We start from the raw sequence: 19,043 nt of genomic DNA on the forward strand, positions 1-19,043 counted from the left end.
TATTTTGTTTACACATGAAAAAGTTATATCTCTCCTTCCCTAAAGAAACCAAATCCAGCTCAAGTATGACTGAATACCATCTCAGGGCTTTGGGGAAGCTATGCTACATACTTAGTAGTGATTCGTAGCAAGAGTTAAATACAAAATGGAAAGGCTACCACTAATGGCTCAGGATTGGAAGAATACAGAGGCTACCCTAGGCAAGATCCAAACAATACTCTGGTTAAAGCTACCTAAATAACCAATTCACAAGATCTATGCCTAATCAAGGCAGAGTTCTGCTGCTAGGTGGGCACCTCCACCATCTTGGACATCCTACATTTGTGTCCAGTTTAAGCACAGATCTGCCAAACTCGTACACCAGTCCCTAATTTTGGCAAGCCTAACATTACTTCAGCACTTAAATCAGCAATCAAAAAAGGACAGGGAAGATGAGGGAAAGGATTTGTTGCCTAAGAGGAGGAAGAGGCACTTGCTGTTTGTGAGGCTTAGCAAAAGATCCAATCTCTTATTTCAAGCTTGATAGGTACGATTCAACTGCCTGCTCAGCTGATACCAGGTTTGAATTTGCATCTCTGGAAGCTTTCCAGCAACTGCAGCTGGGGTAAGTACTTCCAGCCAGGTCTTCCCCCACCCATCTTTACCACACAGATGCCAATCAGGCAGCAACAGTCAGGCTCTTCTCCCAGCTCCAACTGAGTTTTATAGGACATAAACCATTTTAACAGCTATAAAACTACTTAAGCATCTTAAGCCAATCTAGGTTCTGTAGCACCAATTTGATCTTCAAAGTCTTACAGTACAGTTTACAGATGAGTAATGCTTTTCAGCACCTGATCCAAAGCTTTAAAACTGCATAAAGAGAGAAAGAAGCCATGAAACTATAGGACAGAAGCCCTAACACTAACCAAGCCTCATATTAGTACACTCAAGCTCCTATTTCTACAATGTGCTCTCTCACCTCCCTGTAACAGCAGATACCTCTTTCAGCCCCCAAGGTTTGTACACAACATGAGCAGAGCTGCACAGCTACAGCAGCTGCTGAATAGTGTGAGCACAGGCTTCTGCAGCCCTGTTAGTAATGCTCAGTGGACTGTGGCTTAACGGCTTAGGCATTTACTGTCTCCTAGCAGAGTTCAACACAGCATCACCATATTAATCTCATTACTTCAACCTTCCCCATATACTTTTTCTGGACTAGCTCTCCCTGATGCAACAGCATTGTTCAACATAGTTCTTTGTATAGAAATACCTTCTTCAGCATTTTCTTAAGACTAAATACTGCCTTCCTTTACTCATATTAAAACAGACAAACAACCCCAACCAAACAAAACCCTCTTGGAATGATCAGTATCCTCCCAAGATGCATCACCCTGCAAAACAAACCCCCGTGAATGTTACCATTAAGGGTTACAGGGTTGCTGGTGTTGATCTTTTCTTACAAAGTCTCAGCCCACAGCACTCCTGACAGCTGATGCACGTCTTAGCAAAGGCACCAATTCTCTCCTCCTCAGACTAATTTCCTGAGATCTTGTGAGGGAGTAGATCCACGTTCCAGTGTATTTTGCCACTAGGCAAGCTGACACCACAGTAAGCCTCTTAACCCATTCTTATCAGACGAAAGTCTGTATTTCCACAGATTCTCTGCTACAAGACATCTGCTCAGCACTTCTAAGGTTTTTGTTAGGCCGAAATACCTGGCTTATGGCAAAGTTTTGACCACTGTTTTCTCAAACAGTGGTCAAAGCAGTCATGTTTGTCAGCTCCAGCAGTAAGAGAAGAAAACTGTTTCTAACCTATGGGAAGAGTCCAAGAGGACACAGTAGCCAGCACCCCAGAACCAGTGATCAGGTAGGGGATTGCACTGACTTTGGAGAAGTCAGGCCAAACTCTACAAATACAGAGGAACGCCTCCAAGCGAGACTAACAGAGACAAAATCCTGCCAGGTAGATTTTAGAGGAATGTATTTAGTTGTTTGACTTATCCCAGTTAAGTGCCGCTTATCCCAGTTAAGTGCCATTCTTTATAGACTTTGATCCATGGTAAGAGACTCAACCTATCAAAAAAGCTGGAGAAGCAGCACTGAGCTGGAGAAGCAGCACTGAGCTGGAGCCAGATGACACCTGGAAAAGACGAGGAAGAAAAGGCTGTAGCGCAGAACAGAATTGTTTCAAACAAAGTTTTAGTATGGAACCTTATAGTTTAATTAAAAGCTTTACTTGAGTGAATTCAAGTAGAGCAACTCCCAGCCTCCTTCAGAAGACAAGTCTGCTCTACTTTTAAAGCAAAACTCCCTCTTTCAACGCTGCATCCCAGAGCTTCCATTTCTGAAAAGCAGCTCCAGAAAAGCCCAAAATTCACACTCCACAATATCAGGCCCCACCATGAAAACAATACCGAAGTTTTGTCCTGTAAGTCAGTCCCTTTTATACAAATACATTTTGCTTACAAGATGAATGAGTGAGCAACTTCTTGGGCCTGACACATGATTTCAGACCTTTAACACAGAAGCAGCTCTTGGCAAATGTTTTAGAAAGCCATCCACTTCTCCCTGACAATCCGCCTTCCCCAGAGGGAAGTGAATGTATGCTGCTGCAGCAGGAATAGTTCACTCTTGTATACAAAGAAAAGCTTGGAAGTAGACAAATTAGCTATTAGTGTCACCCTGCTAAAGCTACCTTATAGCAGAAGGCTCTCCTCCTCTTACCCTGTAATCAATTGATTAAATAGAGCCCAAGAAAACTAGACTGAAGTCTTTGACTTCCCTTCTCAGACTCCTCAATTTATTCTTTACCCACTCCAGTACAGCTTCCTTTAGTCCTCCAGCAACTCTCCCTAGTGCTTACTCTTGGGTTCTCCTAGCAAAGCTCCTAAATCCAGACAAAAGCTGGCACAAGCACTTCCAAACACATATCAGTCCCACTACAGACGTTAGCTTCCCTTTCAAAAGCACTGTGAGAGTGTCTTCTGTGCTTGGGACTTAGTAATTCTTAGCAATGTTGCACAAGTTGCCCAGAAATAGTCAGAGTACAGTAATCTGCAGGTGGGCTCCCAAAAAGGATGCACACAGCACCAACCGGAAGGGAATTATCAGAAGCATGGTTAATTTTACCATCAGAAGACAACGAAGTATGGAAAGCTCCATTTTGTCAAAACAGCCTTCTCCTGTTGACATAATTCAACTCCAAACACCCCTAGCACTAGGGGAAGAAACAGCTAGCTGGATGCGCTCTCCTAAAATCCCACCCAATTTTCCAAATGCAGGCAGTGTTCAGACAGCTTCAGCTCTGGCCACCTCACTGCAGATTTGATGGGACTTAACAGAAGCACCACTTTGACTTCCATTGTTACACATACCCACACTGCTCAGTGGCAGCCTTTACACAGAAGCTTGGCAATCAACCTTTTACCAGATTGTTTGGATGCCTTACTAGGGTTTTTTCTGTTTAATCCCCTCATTGAGCTTCCCTGCCCTCCTCCAGGGTCACAGCATCAGCTGGCTTAAAACAGATCCAAACAATGTATCAGAAGTCAATTGAAGGTACTTGATGCTAGCCTGGAGGCATTTCAAGTAAGCTACATGAACAAGAGCTCAGGCTTCTAACTTAGTCTTTTCATCTTCAAACCCTTGAACTTACTGCAACTTGGGAGAGAATTACATCCCTCTGATAAATGCACACTAAAATGTGGAAATTAATTTGAAAACTTACAGCTGAATCTTACCCTTGTTATACACACTCTTATCAAATAGGGAACTATGCACAAGTTCCTAGGACACAGTTACTTTTAAGTGGTCCCTCCTTCTGAAACGTCCCACAAACATTTCTAATTTCTCAAGTCTCACAGATCCTTGCAGTCACATCATGTTCTTGGAAACTGCAGAGCTGTGAAAACGTACATTTTTTAGCCTGAATTTCCACACATAAGGTAGTGGATGTATGGTTAAGCTGCACCCCTGCTGCAGTCTGGTTACTTACTCAATTATCAGTGACAAAAGATAAGTGCTTAATAATTCAACATGATGGCAACCACCAGGTTGATACTCTCTTTCCTTCTCAGGCCTTGACTGACCTTTAAGGTTTAGACTGGTGCTGTCAAACAAGTGTAACTGTATAACACAAAGGGTGGTTTCTCCACACAAGCAACTGCAAGTAGCAAGCTGCATGGAAATCCTATTAACATTTTTGCTTTGGCTTACCTGAAAACATCATATGAAATGTCCATGAAACTTCAAAACCCTGCCTAGCCAGCAGAAGTACTGCACTGGTACAACAAACCTGCAATCATATGTGACCCAGGAATCTCCTGTATCATAAGAACATGCTCCTGATCCCCTTTCCCCAACTGGTCAAATCACACCTTTAGACTAGCAACGTTTTCTGCCACACACCCTCCAGAGAACCAGCCTGTCCATGAGGCACTTAAAAGCCAGCAAAAGACCTTGAGTCAGTTACGTAGCTTATCCAAGCAGAGGAGCCAGTAGCAAAGACGAGCCCACATTGTTCATTTACGTTTCTCACCCACTACAGAATTTTGGTGAGCCCATCTAAGCTTAGGAAAATAAGACCTAACATAGGAGTGCTAATGGCACACCAACAGATTGCTAGTATGATGTACTCTCAGCAGTTCACTAACCCAGAGTAAGCTGTATTGTTTTCTCTGCAACATCAAACAAGATACCTTTCCTATTCCTCCACAGTCCAGCATTTTATCAGTCACCCACTGTGATAAACACATAAATGTATTGGCTTTCGCAAATCATAGGTGTGGTTATGTGGATATAACTGTACGAGTTTACAATAACAGAAACAAAACTCGCTAAAGACACAAGACTAGACAACAAGTTAAAAAGGTTCAGATTTCTTGATCAAAACAGAGTCACATAGCAAAAGAATTTGTAAAGGTAAAAGAAAGGGGGGGGGCTTGATGTAAGGTAAGCTAGCGCCTGGAAAAACATAGAGTTAAAGTACTTTTTTAGCTTAACTTAGGTTGTAGAAAGAGAACAATGTTTATGTTGTAAGTCTGTGGAATGTAGTGGCCCCACTAAACATGAATTAGTTGTTTCACACCAGTCTTCTAAAGTATCTTTAGTTTTAAAGAACAATGTTTGTGTTGTAAGTCTGTGGTGAGATAACAGGATTTAGTGGCCCCACTAAACATGAATGAGTTATTTCACACCATCCTACTTATCAGTTAGTTTAGAGACAGAGCCTCCCAGACATCTGCTAGCTTGAGATACTCCTTGTCTGCCCATCCTGCAATAAATTTTCCAGGAAGGCCACACTGTTTTAAATCTTTGCTAGTGATCAGAATAATTACAGATATAGCTGGTTGTGTGATTACTGGGGTGTCGAACTCTGCCAAAGGTGAAAAGTGCACTGTGACGAAGACTGCTTACTTCATCTTGAAGACCCCTACTCACAAGAGGAAGACTGTTTACTTCATCCTCAAGACCCCTGCCCACAATCACCGCAGAGCACTGTGCAGACGCCAAGAGGAGGAGACTTATGATAATAATTTCTTGAAGCTAGTTAGAATATCCCCCGCCTATATGTGGGAATTATGAATATGAATGTAACTAATGTAATAGTGAAAGTATATAAACCTGTAACAAATACTAATCACTCGCGCCTCTGGCTACGGTCACGCGCCCAGTGCTGTTGCTTTTGTTTTATTGACTTTGTCCCTCAATAAAACCTTGTTATCTTGTTTAGAGGAGTGTGTTCGTATTTCACACCCACCCAACCATGTAGTGCTTGAAGTGTTCTATTCCAGATGGAGTTTGGCTGCTACTTGCCCCTACAGAGCATACGCAGCTGTGCAGCACCAATTCCTGCAGTGCTTCCAGACAGATTTGGAGCAATGGCTGTCACTAGCAAAGGACCTTGAATCACATTCTGCCAGGGCTGCAAACTGGTTAAACTCAAGATACAGGGCTTGAATACTTCTGCACTGCTTTTAGTTTCATTTGAGAGATAAGAGGGAGAATCCTGCAACCACCCACACAATGAACAAGAGCAATTCACTAATAAACCAACTGCACTGATGGGTTTATTTTTCCCTTACATAATGCAGATAATGCATCTACCTTTAAAGTATTATGACCGCTGAAGTTCTCATTATATTAATAAATACTCCCAGATTTTATCTGATTGATATGTCCTTGACTAACTTTTAATGCTGCTTGAGCTGAGTAAATCCTGTTAAGAGACACTTGCTCCTACTCCCAAGTCAGACTAGAACAGAAAATTAAATGAAACTGTTAGCCTGGAGAGATACTGCTGTCACGCAAATCAACAGACAGTCATAAAACACTAATCATTCCAGAAGCATAGGAAAAAAAGGGTCATGAGAGTTTGTTCAGAGATGATTCCCCCCAAAAGAGATAAAGCTTTTACTGATTTCCAGGTCTCAGAAGAACCTGAACATACCCTCTTCCATCAGATCAGACTTTGGACATGAGAGATCACTTTTCACCTCTGGGTGACATTACAAGCAATCTGTATTTGTTTTTTTTTTGCAACCTACCATAAAAGTATTAATCTCTCAAGATTTCCAAACAGTATTCCTGTATTTAAGCATGATGTAGTTGTGTCCCAGTCAATTCCACATGAAGGTAAGTTTTCCTAAACATCAACATGCTTGGGTAAACTATCTCCAGGCTCCTCACTTCTACTGTACAGCAAAGTAAGCAGAGCACGTTAAACCATTTATTGTACTGAAGTATGAGAGTGGACAAACCTGGAAAGACATACCTAGATGAACACAAACTCAGGCAGACAGTTTGTCTGATTCTAGTACATCTGACATGATGGAAACTACAGGGGGAGGGAAGAAGTGCAGCGTATCTCGAAGGAAACCAAGATTCAGCTCTATAAGTTGGGGGGAAGAAGGAAAAGGGTTTTTGTTGGGTTTATGTGGTTTTGGTTGAGTTTTGTTGTTGGTTATTTTTTTTAAGAAACCACACGTCCACTGCTTTTAGTGAACAGCTGGCCCAGAACCGCATTCAGTGTTTCTACAAGTTGCCTTCTTACAGTGTTTGACCTGGAACTGAACATCACTGCAAACCCTAAGAATAAAGCCTTGCATTACTAAGTGAAGTCTAAGTTTAGCAATGTTGCCTATTGCACAAGGTAACCCAGCACACACCCCATTTCACAACTATAAACATCAGACAACCAAAAATACATATATCTGCAGCCACCCTAAGTACTGATCATACTCCACTCTGAGTTCAATGGATCAGTTCTTTTTAATGGATTAGCCTGGTAAACTTTTCAGACTTTATGCTCAAGGACTGGTCTAGTTGATACCCAGCAAATTACTGTTACATCAGGTTTGGCACATCACAGCTCAGTCATCAGCACAAAAACTGCTCAGAATAATTCAGAGCTTAAATAGGTATGAATAATGCAATTCACCATTCTTCATGCTGCTTTGCCAGATAGCAACTTGATCAGGATATTGAAGAAGGGGCAGTCCAAGCATTGACCTGCATACTGCTGTCAATCCCCAAGTGCACACTTCAGCTAGGGAGCTGTATGGCGCTGTTATTAAGAAGCCATCACAGCCCTCAGACATGCTGCTGCCACCACCTTGCATGAAGGGGAAACAGGACCTCTCAAGTGATACTGCCTTGGAACAGGCAGAGTACAGAAGTCTAGTTATTTCACTTGATACTTGCTTTGTCCTCAACTTAGCAGCTCTCCCCCTCAAAGAGCTTAAAAAGTCTTCTCAGCTCCTCCTGGCAATTCACAGGGGTCTTCCTTTGACTTCCCATTCTGTATTTTTACTTTCTCGAAAGATGCTTTTTGTATAGGAAGGTACTTTTCATTGGGGATAGAAGTATGTTTCTGTCATTCACTAAGGTGAAGTTTGCTCTTGAATTGTAAATAAGAAACAAAAGCATATTAAAGACTTCATGAACCAATGTGCTAAAACAGAGTTAAAAATAACTGTGAATTTATCCCAGTAAAGCTCTCCCCTTTACATTTCCTGAAAAAACACTCCCTTGCTACTGCTGGAAGCACTTAACAGGTTGATCTGCAGATGCTGCTGACACTTGAGTTGCCTTCCTTCTCATACTATCTCCAAAAACCCACCACGCCAAAAACCCTTCTCAGTGACAGGCACATAAGCCAACCAAAACCATTCCGCTTCAGAGCATTAATTCCAACTGTCTTCACATGCTACTGTTCAGAAATGTGCAGGAACAAATTCTCCCTGCTCACCCCTGCTCCTGTCAACCACAGCACTCATGTTCACCTGCAATACACACAGAAAGGCATCAAACCAGGACACCCCAAATACTCTTTAAGGGTTGAAAGTTCCCCAGTTGTAGATTCAGACAGTATCTGTGATTTATCATAGAATAGTTTGGGTTGCAAGGGACCTCTAAAGGTCATCTAGCCCATTCCCCTGCAATGAGCAAAGATGTTTCCAGAGACAGGGCATCTGTCACCTCTCTGGCCAACCTGTTCCAGTGCCTTACCACCCTCATTGTAAAAATTGTCTTCCTTGTATCCGGTCTCAATCTACCCTCATTCAGTTTAAAACCATCACCCCCAGTCCTGTCACAACAGGCCCCACTAAAGAGTCTCTCCCCATCTTTCTTATAAGCCCCCTTTAAGTATTGGAAGGCTGCAATAAGATCTCCCAAGAGCCTGCTCTTCTCCAGGCTGAACAAGCCCAACACTCAGCCTTTCCTCAGGGGAGAGGTGCTCCAGCCCTCTGAGCATTTCTGTGGCCTCCTCTGGACCCTTTCCAACAGATCCATGCTGTACTGAGAGCTCAAGAGCTGGATGTAGGACTGCAGGTGGGGTCTCACCAGAGCAGAGTAGAGGGGCAGGATCACCTCCTTCTCCCTTCTGGTCACACTTGCACAATATGGCTGGCTTTCTGAACTGCAAGCACACGCTGCCAGCTCATGTCCAGCTTTTCATCCACCACTACCCCAAGTCCTTCTCTGCAGGGCTGCTCTCAATCCATTCATCCCCCCAGCCTGTCCTGATACTGGGGGTTACCCTGACCCACAACAATTTTCCAGAACAAATTCCACACTTAACAGTGTGCACAACTTACAACTCAGAAGCTGATGTTTTAATCAACGTACCCAGGCAGGTGCATTAGGGAAAAGGCTCACCTACCATTCCAGCTATACTCTAAGAGCAACAATTACCTTCCCTGCAGGACTGCTGGACTGCTAAAACCAAATCTTCACAACCATGATTCATGGGGAAACACACTGAACAAGTACCCCCATACACACGCCAGCAAAGCCAAGAAATGCTTCTTTACAGCAGTGCTCTGTACTGTCTGACCAGCCAGCAAGCAGTTGTGTGGCCCTGCACACAGCAGCAGGGTCCTGCAGCCTATGCAGTGTCTCTGGCAGATGCCACATGCCCGGTGATCTTCTGTTTTTCCCTTGATGGGAAACACAACTGAACAAGTTTGTACTGAACAGCAGCACTGGTGGTTGCTGAAACTGAGTAATAAAGGATGCACTTGTGGTAGACACATTTCTCTGAACAAATTAACTGCTGGATACAATGCAGTCCAAAACTGAATACTGCCCCTAACAGAATACTCAGAGATTCCTAAAAAAAAAAAAAAAAACAGTTCACTGACTATTTAAAGATTAACATTTAGCCACTGCATATTACTTTTCCAAAGAAGTTTACTACTAACTATCCACACTGGTTCTGCTAGACTGAATAGTGCTAGCACCTTTTAGCAAGGCAGTGAACCCAGAAAGGACCATTACTTAGACTGACCTGCAGCCCTGCCAGAGCATCAGGATGGAACAAGAACTGGTAGGGAGGATAGCATGCAAGGGTCAAAACATGGCCTGACACCTGGGAGAAGTAGGGAGCAGGACCCACACTGTGTTCAGTCTTGCTCTGTAAGATCAGGAATGGGCAACCACTTGGCAAGGAGCAGCACAACCCCAGCTTGCTCATTTCAGACACAACACCCAGCCTTCTTCAGATGTCCAGACAGTCATGGCTTTGGGATCCCCACTGCAGTAACTTCTGCTCCCTGGCCCTTCACGTGATTCCAGAGGTGGTGATAGCCCACATGGTAATGCTCTAATTACAGTGGGCAGACACATCCCTTGTTCAAGGGCTCACACACTACCTATAGCTGGAGTGCTGTAGCTGCATGGCACCCAAAGAGTCTTCCTAGGCAGGTGACATAAAGGGCTGTCACAACCCAGATGACAAGAAGCTAAAGCAAATACCCACCAGGCAGGCACCAGAGTGATTCTGGGAGAAGAAAAACTCACTGCAGGTCCATCCTTTTACTCAAGCTCAAATCATCTCCAAAAAATTTCTGGAGCATAACAGTGCAAGTGCCTTGTGAAGGGGATGAAACACAGCATGAATGGTGCTTTCAAGAGCTCATGCCTCCAAGCAAAGCACACTGCAGTAATATGGCCCATTTTCCTTCTGCCAAGACAGGCACATCTGACAACAGGAAAGTCAATACTGAAACCTGCCTCCTTCCCCAGCTGGTTCACTAGACTGGTGCTCCTCATCCCTGAAGGCCCATCGGCTGCTCAGCAGGCTTCTTCAAGGGCTGCCTAGCAGGCTTCTTCAGGGGCTGCCTAGCACAGATTTGAGTGGTGCCATGGAAAACAGCATGCAGCAGCCTGCAATCCACTCACACAGACTGAAGCCTGTCTATGTTCAGGCACAAAGCTAAGCTTTGCAAACAGCAATCAAAGAGAAGAGTCAACAGCTTAGTTATAAACAGCGGTAGATCTGGGCATTTCTGCTCTGCCTTCAGTCTGCTCTTTGAGACTCCTCAGATGTAGGCAAAACACTTGGGAGCTGTGCTGAAGGGATGTGTCTTCTACAGAGCAATACAGCGACTAGTGAGCAAGACACACTTCAGCCAGCGTGAGCTGTGCTCATTTAATACCCCCGACCTTTCTTTTGGGTTGGAAGTACTGGTTCCTACTTTCAGGACAGTTTATTTAAAGACACTTACAGGAAAGTCCCTGTATAGCTCCAGTCCTGGGAGCCTTTGTGAGAAAAAGCAGGGGACATAATCAGGACTCAAACTACACTGCAGAGACTACAGAGAACCAGAAGATCCAAATTTAGATAAACGGCCTTCTTCAAAGACAGCCCTCCCTTCCAGGTGCTGCAGATTCCCAGCAGAGTATTCCCAGCATCTGGACTGGGACATCAGACAGCAGTGACTCCAGAAGCATCATCAGAGGGGTTTCTTTTAAATTCAGCCATCCTGATAAAGTTAATCAAGAGTTTCTAATGCCATAATGTGATACTGTTTAAGCCAAGAACAGCTGAAGAGAGGGACAAGTTGGATCGCTTTTTGCTTATCACAGGACTTCTGCTAGCAGTTTACTTTAGAAACAAGTAAACAAAGCAAAACAGACATGAGCAACATCCCCAGTGCTGACAGCTGAAGCATGCTGTTTGCCATGCTGAAGAGCAGCTGAGAAGCATTACTTACAAAGCTTCTTTTTCAACATTTTTGATGTCTTTCCTTATAACCCAAGATCGCTGTCAAGCATGGGTTCTGATCCTAGCGAAGCACAGGAGAAGCATCTGACTGAAAACAGCAACTCCAACCCAGGTCACCTCCCTTGGCACATCTTTCAGTCTGGCTCAGGGGGCTCTGATGAAACTCCACTCTCCCCTAGCTGCTACAGAGAAGAAAGCAAAACAGGAAAAGAACTCTGCTTTTCTGCCTCTGCTGGCCTCTCCCACCACCCCCAGCAAGCTGCAGCTGCTCGCCAGCCTCTTTGTTACCCCACAACACCATACTGCCACTGCTAGAAACAGGCCATAAGCTTTAAACGAAGTCTGCAAGTCCTCGGGACTAGAGGCTTGTCAGGCTTGCTCTGTCTAAACTCTTCTTGATTAGCCTGCAGCTTTATTTGGTGTACCTCAGAAAGCAGAGATGGGATGTGACAGTACAGACGTGGTATGGTAAGCAATAGGGCACAGGGTTGACATTGGAGACCCCATAGCTGTAGGAAAGTCAATCACCAAAAGAGATCTGCAGCTGGACAAAACTATTTTAAAGGTAACAAACAGAGCAAAGAAATAATATCTAACATACATTATTTATAGAACAGATTTGGACATAACACAGAGCTTGCAGAGCAATGAAAGAAAGAGCAAACATGTAAAAAACAAATATGACAGAAGGACCCCAGTGGATACTACAGTGAGGAAGAAGCAGCCATCAATATCCTATTACTCCAGCAAAGGAGTTACAATGCTGACAACGTGCTATAATATCCTTGCCACCACCCAGATGACACTACCAGTTTCAGAAGCCAGGGGAAGGATGAATATAACACCAGGAAGAGGTGTACAAAGTAAGTAATAATAAAGGTAATGTTGTATGCACTAAGACTTCATCTGCATAGTCTTTTTCTGTAGTAAGATCTAAATTAATACTCATTCTTGAATTAAATCATTAAAATTTCAATTGAAACAACTATATGTTTTTTGCTTTTAGATATATAGATAGATACACACACACAAAGCACGCTTCCTGTCTGCCTATGAAGTTTTTAAGCACAGGACACATTTATTGTGCTGCTGTTAGGCTACAAGCAAGAGAGGGCAGTTCAAAACCTGTCACTCTGAACATGTGTAGCACAGCATGTTCCTACAGACCTCAGTTTTGCAGGAACTGCTGACCACCTCTCCCAGGCTCAACCAAGGCAGTGTGTACATTTGCTGGACCACTGTCAGAGCATCCAAAGACACTTACTGCTCTACTCTCACACTCTACAACGGAGAAGTCAACTTGTGAAACAGGAAAGGTGCTTCTGTCAGTGACAGCATTCAGACCTCAACAGCAGCACTGGTTTCTCGCTAGATAGCATCAATCCACCCTTTCTGTTAGGAGCGAGTAACAGCACGACTGTTTTTCCACACACCAGCATTTGCTGGCAGCCAGTGAACTCCCTGCTGTGTCCCCAGACCCCCCTGGGCAAGTGGCTGCAGACTCCAGCAGGCAACTGACACCACTTGTAGCTCCAATAGAATTAAAACCCATAGAGCTGTCTACACCTCTACCAGAGGTGTTTTCTTAATGGGGCAACCACTTTATCGTCGGTTCATGATACCACTCTGCCAAAACACCAAAGCCAACACACAGCTACATATTCTTTCAGCTCCCTTAACCAGGGGAAGAAAGGAAGGAGGAAGAGTAGCAAGAGGAAAGAGCAGGAGTGACACTGAACCTTCAGGAGAACCAGATCAGAAAGTTATGGAGAGCTGGTCTGCTACTGCTGCCCTTTTCCAAAAGAAGGCTTGTTGTTGAAAGCCTGTCCTCCAGTATGAGGGGTTTGTCTCAAGGCTCCCAGTCTCAATAAGACACACCAAAATATGAGGGATTCTGAAGATGCTTGCTACCTTTAACAGGAGAGAAAGCTATCCCTCCAGAGTCTTAAATTGAAGCTGACAGACTGACAGCTCTGGCTGAACAAGAGCATTTCAATTTAGTGCTTAATCTCACTTAATGCTTGTTTTCCCTTTCAGTCACCCTTTGTTTGACATTTTTCTGTTTACTCGCTGCAGGGTATTAAAAGCACTATGGCAAACACCTCCTTTGCTCCATATAGCCAATCTCAAATTAGAAGCACCCATATCACAGAGAGGCAACAGCAGGGTCATCATCATCATCATGATTCTACCTGGATGTGAGCTTCTCTTAAAAAGATGAAAAATCCCACATCCATCAGATGTTGGCTGCACAGGCTGAAACAATCAACACTGTTGTTCTTTCCTATTAAACTAAGAATGAAGTTGTTTGGGGTTTTATTTATGTTTTGAAAGCTGGTCAAGAAAACACTGGCTTTCAAGATGACTCCCTGCAGTGCATCTGCTGTCATGGAAACATTTTTTGAAAGAGACAGCCAATATCCTTCACCTGCAGCCATGTCCACCACCCTCGGCAATCTGCAATCCACAGTCCACAAACAACTCACTAATTTCAGGTGGTGAATCTCATCCCTTAACTTCATACAAGGCTTCTCTGTATTGGCTGACAGGATCCCTCCCCATAAAGGGGACCTGTTCCTGTTAAAGGAGCAAATGCTTGTGAAGGAAGAGGAAAAGCCTACCCAGCACCCCAGCCTTCACAACACTTGGGACAGCCAAAGGTTTCAGGGTGCACTCACCCAGTGCATGGCAGAAAGCATCAGAAGCCCACTTCCCTTGACACCCAGTTTCCCCCAGGACTATGCTGAAATCTGGCTCATGAAGCAGAGGCTGTTAGTTAAGAGCTACTGTATTTAGCAGCTGTAGAAGATAAGGAAAAGAAGATGCACATACAAGACAGACAGGAGCAAGAAAATTAATACAAATAGAATTTCCAAGGAAGACTAGGGCAGCACATGGTTACTGCGAGCCCCTGCAGATGGAAGGGGCCGTACTCAGAAGTTTCCATATGCAGCTGAAAGCAGCTCAATAGCACCTGTGCCCAGACCAGCTTTAGGAAAGGTGTTAACATATGGCAGCCAACCTCAGCCATAGAAATCAGCTGTTCCCACTTTCCCCACAAAGCAGCCAGATCAAGCAGAGCCAGTTGCCTGCCCAGCCTGCAACAGTGCAGTTCTTAAACTGGAGCCAAGGCACAACACTTTGTTTTGAGCCAGCAAGCCCAGACATAGCCTCCAAGGTCTCCCAGTGCTTAGGTGGGCATTTGCAGTGGGAAAAGGGGAAGTCCATGGGCTGTTTCACACGGCTTCGAAGTGTGGGAAACTGGAACAGGATTTGTATCAATTTCATGTCACTGGGATTTTAAAAGCCTCCAGCAGTTACAGCTTGACGTCAGCTGGAGGATCAAAGGAAGCAGATCCTTAATCAAGCTCTACCTATCACAAAAGGTCAGAGAGCAGGCTTTAGTCTGGCTGGGTGAAGCACTTGAAGTCATGACTGCAGGCAACAGTGCTGGTTATAGGAAACAGGGACAGAATATCCACAAGCAGCAGATTCTTTCCACTGCTGAAGAGCAGTGCAGGCTCCCCCTTCCACCTCCTCCTGAGGCGGGTGCAAGCATGAATGAAGAGTTCAAGTCACCCCTCAATGCCCAAGTTCTGGAGACAGCAGGAACAGCTGAAACTGCTCCAGCCTCCCACCCCACGCTGATGCACAGGCAGCTGCTTGTGCATCAGCTGCTCCAGCATGCCCCCAACACAGCTCACCCATCCCCTGCATGTAAGCACCTCATTCCTGCACCAGCTGACAGGAAGGACAGCAATAGCACTAAATAACACACGTAACACCAGTCTGTCAAGCCAGGACCCTCAGCCTGCGTCACAACAACGTGACTGCCACACCCCCTCCCCAAGTTTTTCATGCAAGACAGGGGCAGACTTGCTATTGCTCAAGGGACCTACTGATAGAACTGGTTTGCTATTTTTTCCTCTTTCATCTTCAACTTGCTGCTGCAGACAGTCAGCTCAGTGAAACCATTCTTCCTTTGCAGCTCCAACACCAGCTGTCCACTCATGTTTACTTACAAGTCTCTGATTTCACAACTGCATGTTAAGAAAATAAAAAGTTTCTCACCTACAGTACTGCAAGTACCCAGTGATAAAGAAAGCAAATAAAGCAGCAGAGAAAGGTGGAGCTTCGTCCATTAGGACACTGGGAGAAATCTTGTCCTGCTGCCAGCAACAAGACCTTTCTGAACAAAAGGAACACTAAGGTCCATTTTGTCAGGCCCAGAAACGCAAGTCAAGGCGTCAAGGAAAAGAAAGGCTTATCTACTGTCTCAAGGAATCATGTTCAGTGGTTTGGGACTCCCAAGTCTCACAAATCCAAAAGACGTTGAAAGACACCACGTTACATAAGTGAATTGCTGCTGAACAGTAAGAGGAGCTTCCTAAACACGAGAGGTGCAGTATTTACCAGGGAACTGTTTGCGCTGTGCTACACATGTCCATGAGACTAAGCAGCAGTCCCCTCATTCACAGGACACCAGCACATTGTTTCTACTGTTGAGGCAGCTTCATTCTTGTTTTCCCAACAGTGAACTGCACCAGCACTAACAGTGCCAAGACACACAGACTCTTTTTGCAAGCAAAACAAGGTACAGGATTTCTTTGGGTCTCTTTTGGGGTGGGGGGACAGGGACACACTCTTCATCTCAGGAAAATATTTATTATATGCATTTGGCTTGAGCCAACCCTACTGCTTTGGTGCTTGTAACCACAAAGCAAGAGACCCCAAGAACTTCCGACCAGGCTTCCCAGAGCAGTTGGAATGCACCAAGCACCATGTAGAGGCACAGAGCCAGGCCAAACATCGCTCGCTGTAAACAATGACACTTCAAGTGAACAGTTGCTCACTGGTGGCAGGCTAGTAACAACTATTTAAGGACTGTTGCCATACCTGACTGCTCAAGAGAAAGGGAAGACTTAAAACACGTTATACACCTGGATTATCAGCCTTGTACTAGTTTGGCTGCAGTCTTAACTACAACGTGGATTTTCTTCCCACCTCCTAACTTTGCTAGCCAAGAGAGCTGTCATGGTAACAACAAAAAGTGCAACCTCTGACTCACTTTTAAACAAATTAATTTCTGGTTAGAGGAGGCAATACAGGATGTTCAAGCCAGCCCCAGAGACAGGACCTGGCATCCTGGATTTTAGCCAAGTACGTGGCTCTAGTGAGTAATACCATAACATCAAGCACAATTTCAAACACCAGCACTCCAGTTTCCCAGGAAAATGGGTCTCTGAAGGCTAACTAGCAGGGTATTAGTAGCCACTGACTGAACAAGCACAAGTGTATTGGACAGTCTAGATTTTCCTGCTGTACCTGCAGGTCTCCACCTTACCCAAAAGAGAAAATAGCATAATCACCTCCAAAAAGAAGGTAGAGAAGGTGTTGCACCATGTTTGATCCACAGCAGTCACGTCACACCAGATACATTGTTCTGATCTACCTCTGCACCTGAGGTGTGGTTCTGAGGTGCAGTTTGGATGAACCTTCTTCATCTAAAGCAGTATTCATACAAAAATGAGTTCACCAGCAAAACAAGCCTCTAGAAAGCATCAGCATTGTCACTAAAGCTTTTCAAATGACAGCAGTCTTCTACTCTCCCATTATAAGTTGTACAAGACCCTACAGTTGCAATAAGGGTGCTTGCCTTTTAACAGGCTCAAACACAGGGAAAGAACTCCAGGACAAATACTGAAATCTGTGTTAACACTCCTGCAGTTGCAATTAAAATCTTGATATAACTGACAGTTGTGCTGTTTTCTAGCTGAATGGTTCCTCTTGTCAGTCCCCAAGAATATGGGTTGGGGAGGGAAGGGTATCCTTTTTTGTTATTGTTGTTTTGGGGGGGTGAGTTTGTTTGGGTTGGTTTAATGTATATAAATTGAAGATAGAGACACGATTTCAGAATGGCTGAAGGAACCTCCCTGAAGAGGTTTAAGCCCCTCCACCAGATTATCTTCTGCTCTTGCAAAAATAATCTGTATATAGAGAAAAAGGCAAGTTAAATCAGAAGTCATTGCTAATTGCACAGATGTACTACAGCAACCTTAAAACACTTAAACAAGAGCATGGACAGATGAAGGATGGTGCCTGAACCAGCTCACCGGGCAGAGATGACCCTGCAGAGTCCCAGTACCTCGTGTGCCTCCAACACTGGTGCTGCCACAAATGAACACTTCCCACCGTCCCGGGCATGCTGAGCAGGCAAACGCTGAACAGAGCTAGCCCGAGGGCACAAAGGCCCATCAGCCCTACCAGCTTGCTCAAACAAAGCAGCTAATTGACCCCGGCCTGCCTTACTTCGGCTGGTGGAAAGCAGCTCGTGTGCAGTTCAGTACTACACCACACAAGACTCAAACTGACACACGGATCAGTAGGATGTATGTAATACACCTCTGCGGGAGAAGCTTTTCTAGCAAGAAACCCTGCTCTGCCCGCAATCAGGTCAGCCCTCATGAAGGCACCAACTACTCTCTTCGGCAGCAGCCCCAAGGGTTTTTCCTCTGTTTTAAATAAACCATTAAGGCAGGCTGTTCCAACCGCGGCAGCCTGCATAACGCTCTTCCCCAGGCCACAAGCACCCGGTGAGGGAAGCACCACCGCCTTGGGCAGCCGCGGAGCCACCCTGCCACCGCTGGGGACCGGCGGGGCAGCCGCCAACGTGGAGCTGCCGGGCAGCGCCGGGCTGGGGAGATGGAAGAGGAAATAACCCTGCGAAGCGCGCCAGTTAATCACAAGTTGCACACCTGTAACACGGACTTGTTCTACTTCAGGGGGCAAGCACAAAGTTTACTCTCCCCACAATCCCGGTCGGGAAGGCCGGCATACACCGCCGCGGCCCGGGGAGCGGGCGGGGTGAAGGCAGCCGCTCCGCCGCTCGGTTCCGCATTTCCCGCGGCAGGAGGCGCAGCCCGCGGCAGGCCGGGGGACCCCTTCCACGCTGCCCCGGGCCCGGCGGAACTGCGTGGCCAGGATCTCCTCACTGCCGCCGCGGGAGATTCCTCATGAGGGGACTTCCCCGCCCGGCGCGGGGCACGGAGGGGGACACAGGGTAGGGCGGGGAGAGGTGAGCCGAGCCGGGCCCACCGCTGGCAGGGCAGGGCAGGGCAGGGCAGGGCAAGGCAAGGCAAGGCAAGGCAAGGCAAGGCTGTTCCCGGCCGAGAGTGCCGACAGCTGCGAGAGAAGCCGCCGTCGCCCCGCGCAACGGCGGCGCCAGGCACCACCACCCACCGCGCGGGACCGCCTGAGGCGCTGCGACAGCCCCCGCCCTCCCGTTCTACCTTGGTCCCTCGGGGGCTCCATGACGAGTCCCTAGGCCGGTCCCCGCTCCCCTCAGCTCAGCCGCCGGCTGCTGGCGGGCGGCAAAGGCACCGCCCGGGTTCAAGGGGGCGGGGCCACTCACGTCAGTCAACGGCGCGCCCCGCCGCGCCCAGGTGAGCGTGGCCCGGTCACGGTCCGCAGCCGGGGCACGGCGGGTGCTGTCCCGGCAGCCACCGCCAGCCGCCCCGGGTCACCTGCTGGACCGGCGGGGCGAGCCCAGA

At 46.0% G+C, this 19,043-nt stretch overlaps 1 protein-coding gene across 1 annotated transcript in view; it reads right to left on the bottom strand.

Moving 5' to 3' along the window:
• The window catches only part of TPD52 (tumor protein D52), a 42,663-nt gene extending 23,822 nt beyond the window's left edge, over positions 1-18,841 (bottom strand). Inside the window, exon 1 of the mRNA XM_057426267.1 lies at positions 18,783-18,841. Within this exon, the coding sequence (XP_057282250.1) occupies positions 18,783-18,804 (22 nt within the window). The 5' untranslated portion in view covers positions 18,805-18,841. The remainder of the gene's footprint in view (positions 1-18,782) is intronic.
• Positions 18,842-19,043: the final 202 nt, after the last annotated feature.

Source organism: Pezoporus wallicus, unplaced genomic scaffold, assembly GCF_028554395.1.
Source record: "Pezoporus wallicus isolate ANWC-B61680 ecotype Strahan unplaced genomic scaffold, APGP_CSIRO_Pwel_v1 contig_4131, whole genome shotgun sequence".
NCBI classification, from domain to species: Eukaryota; Metazoa; Chordata; class Aves; order Psittaciformes; family Psittacidae; genus Pezoporus; species Pezoporus wallicus.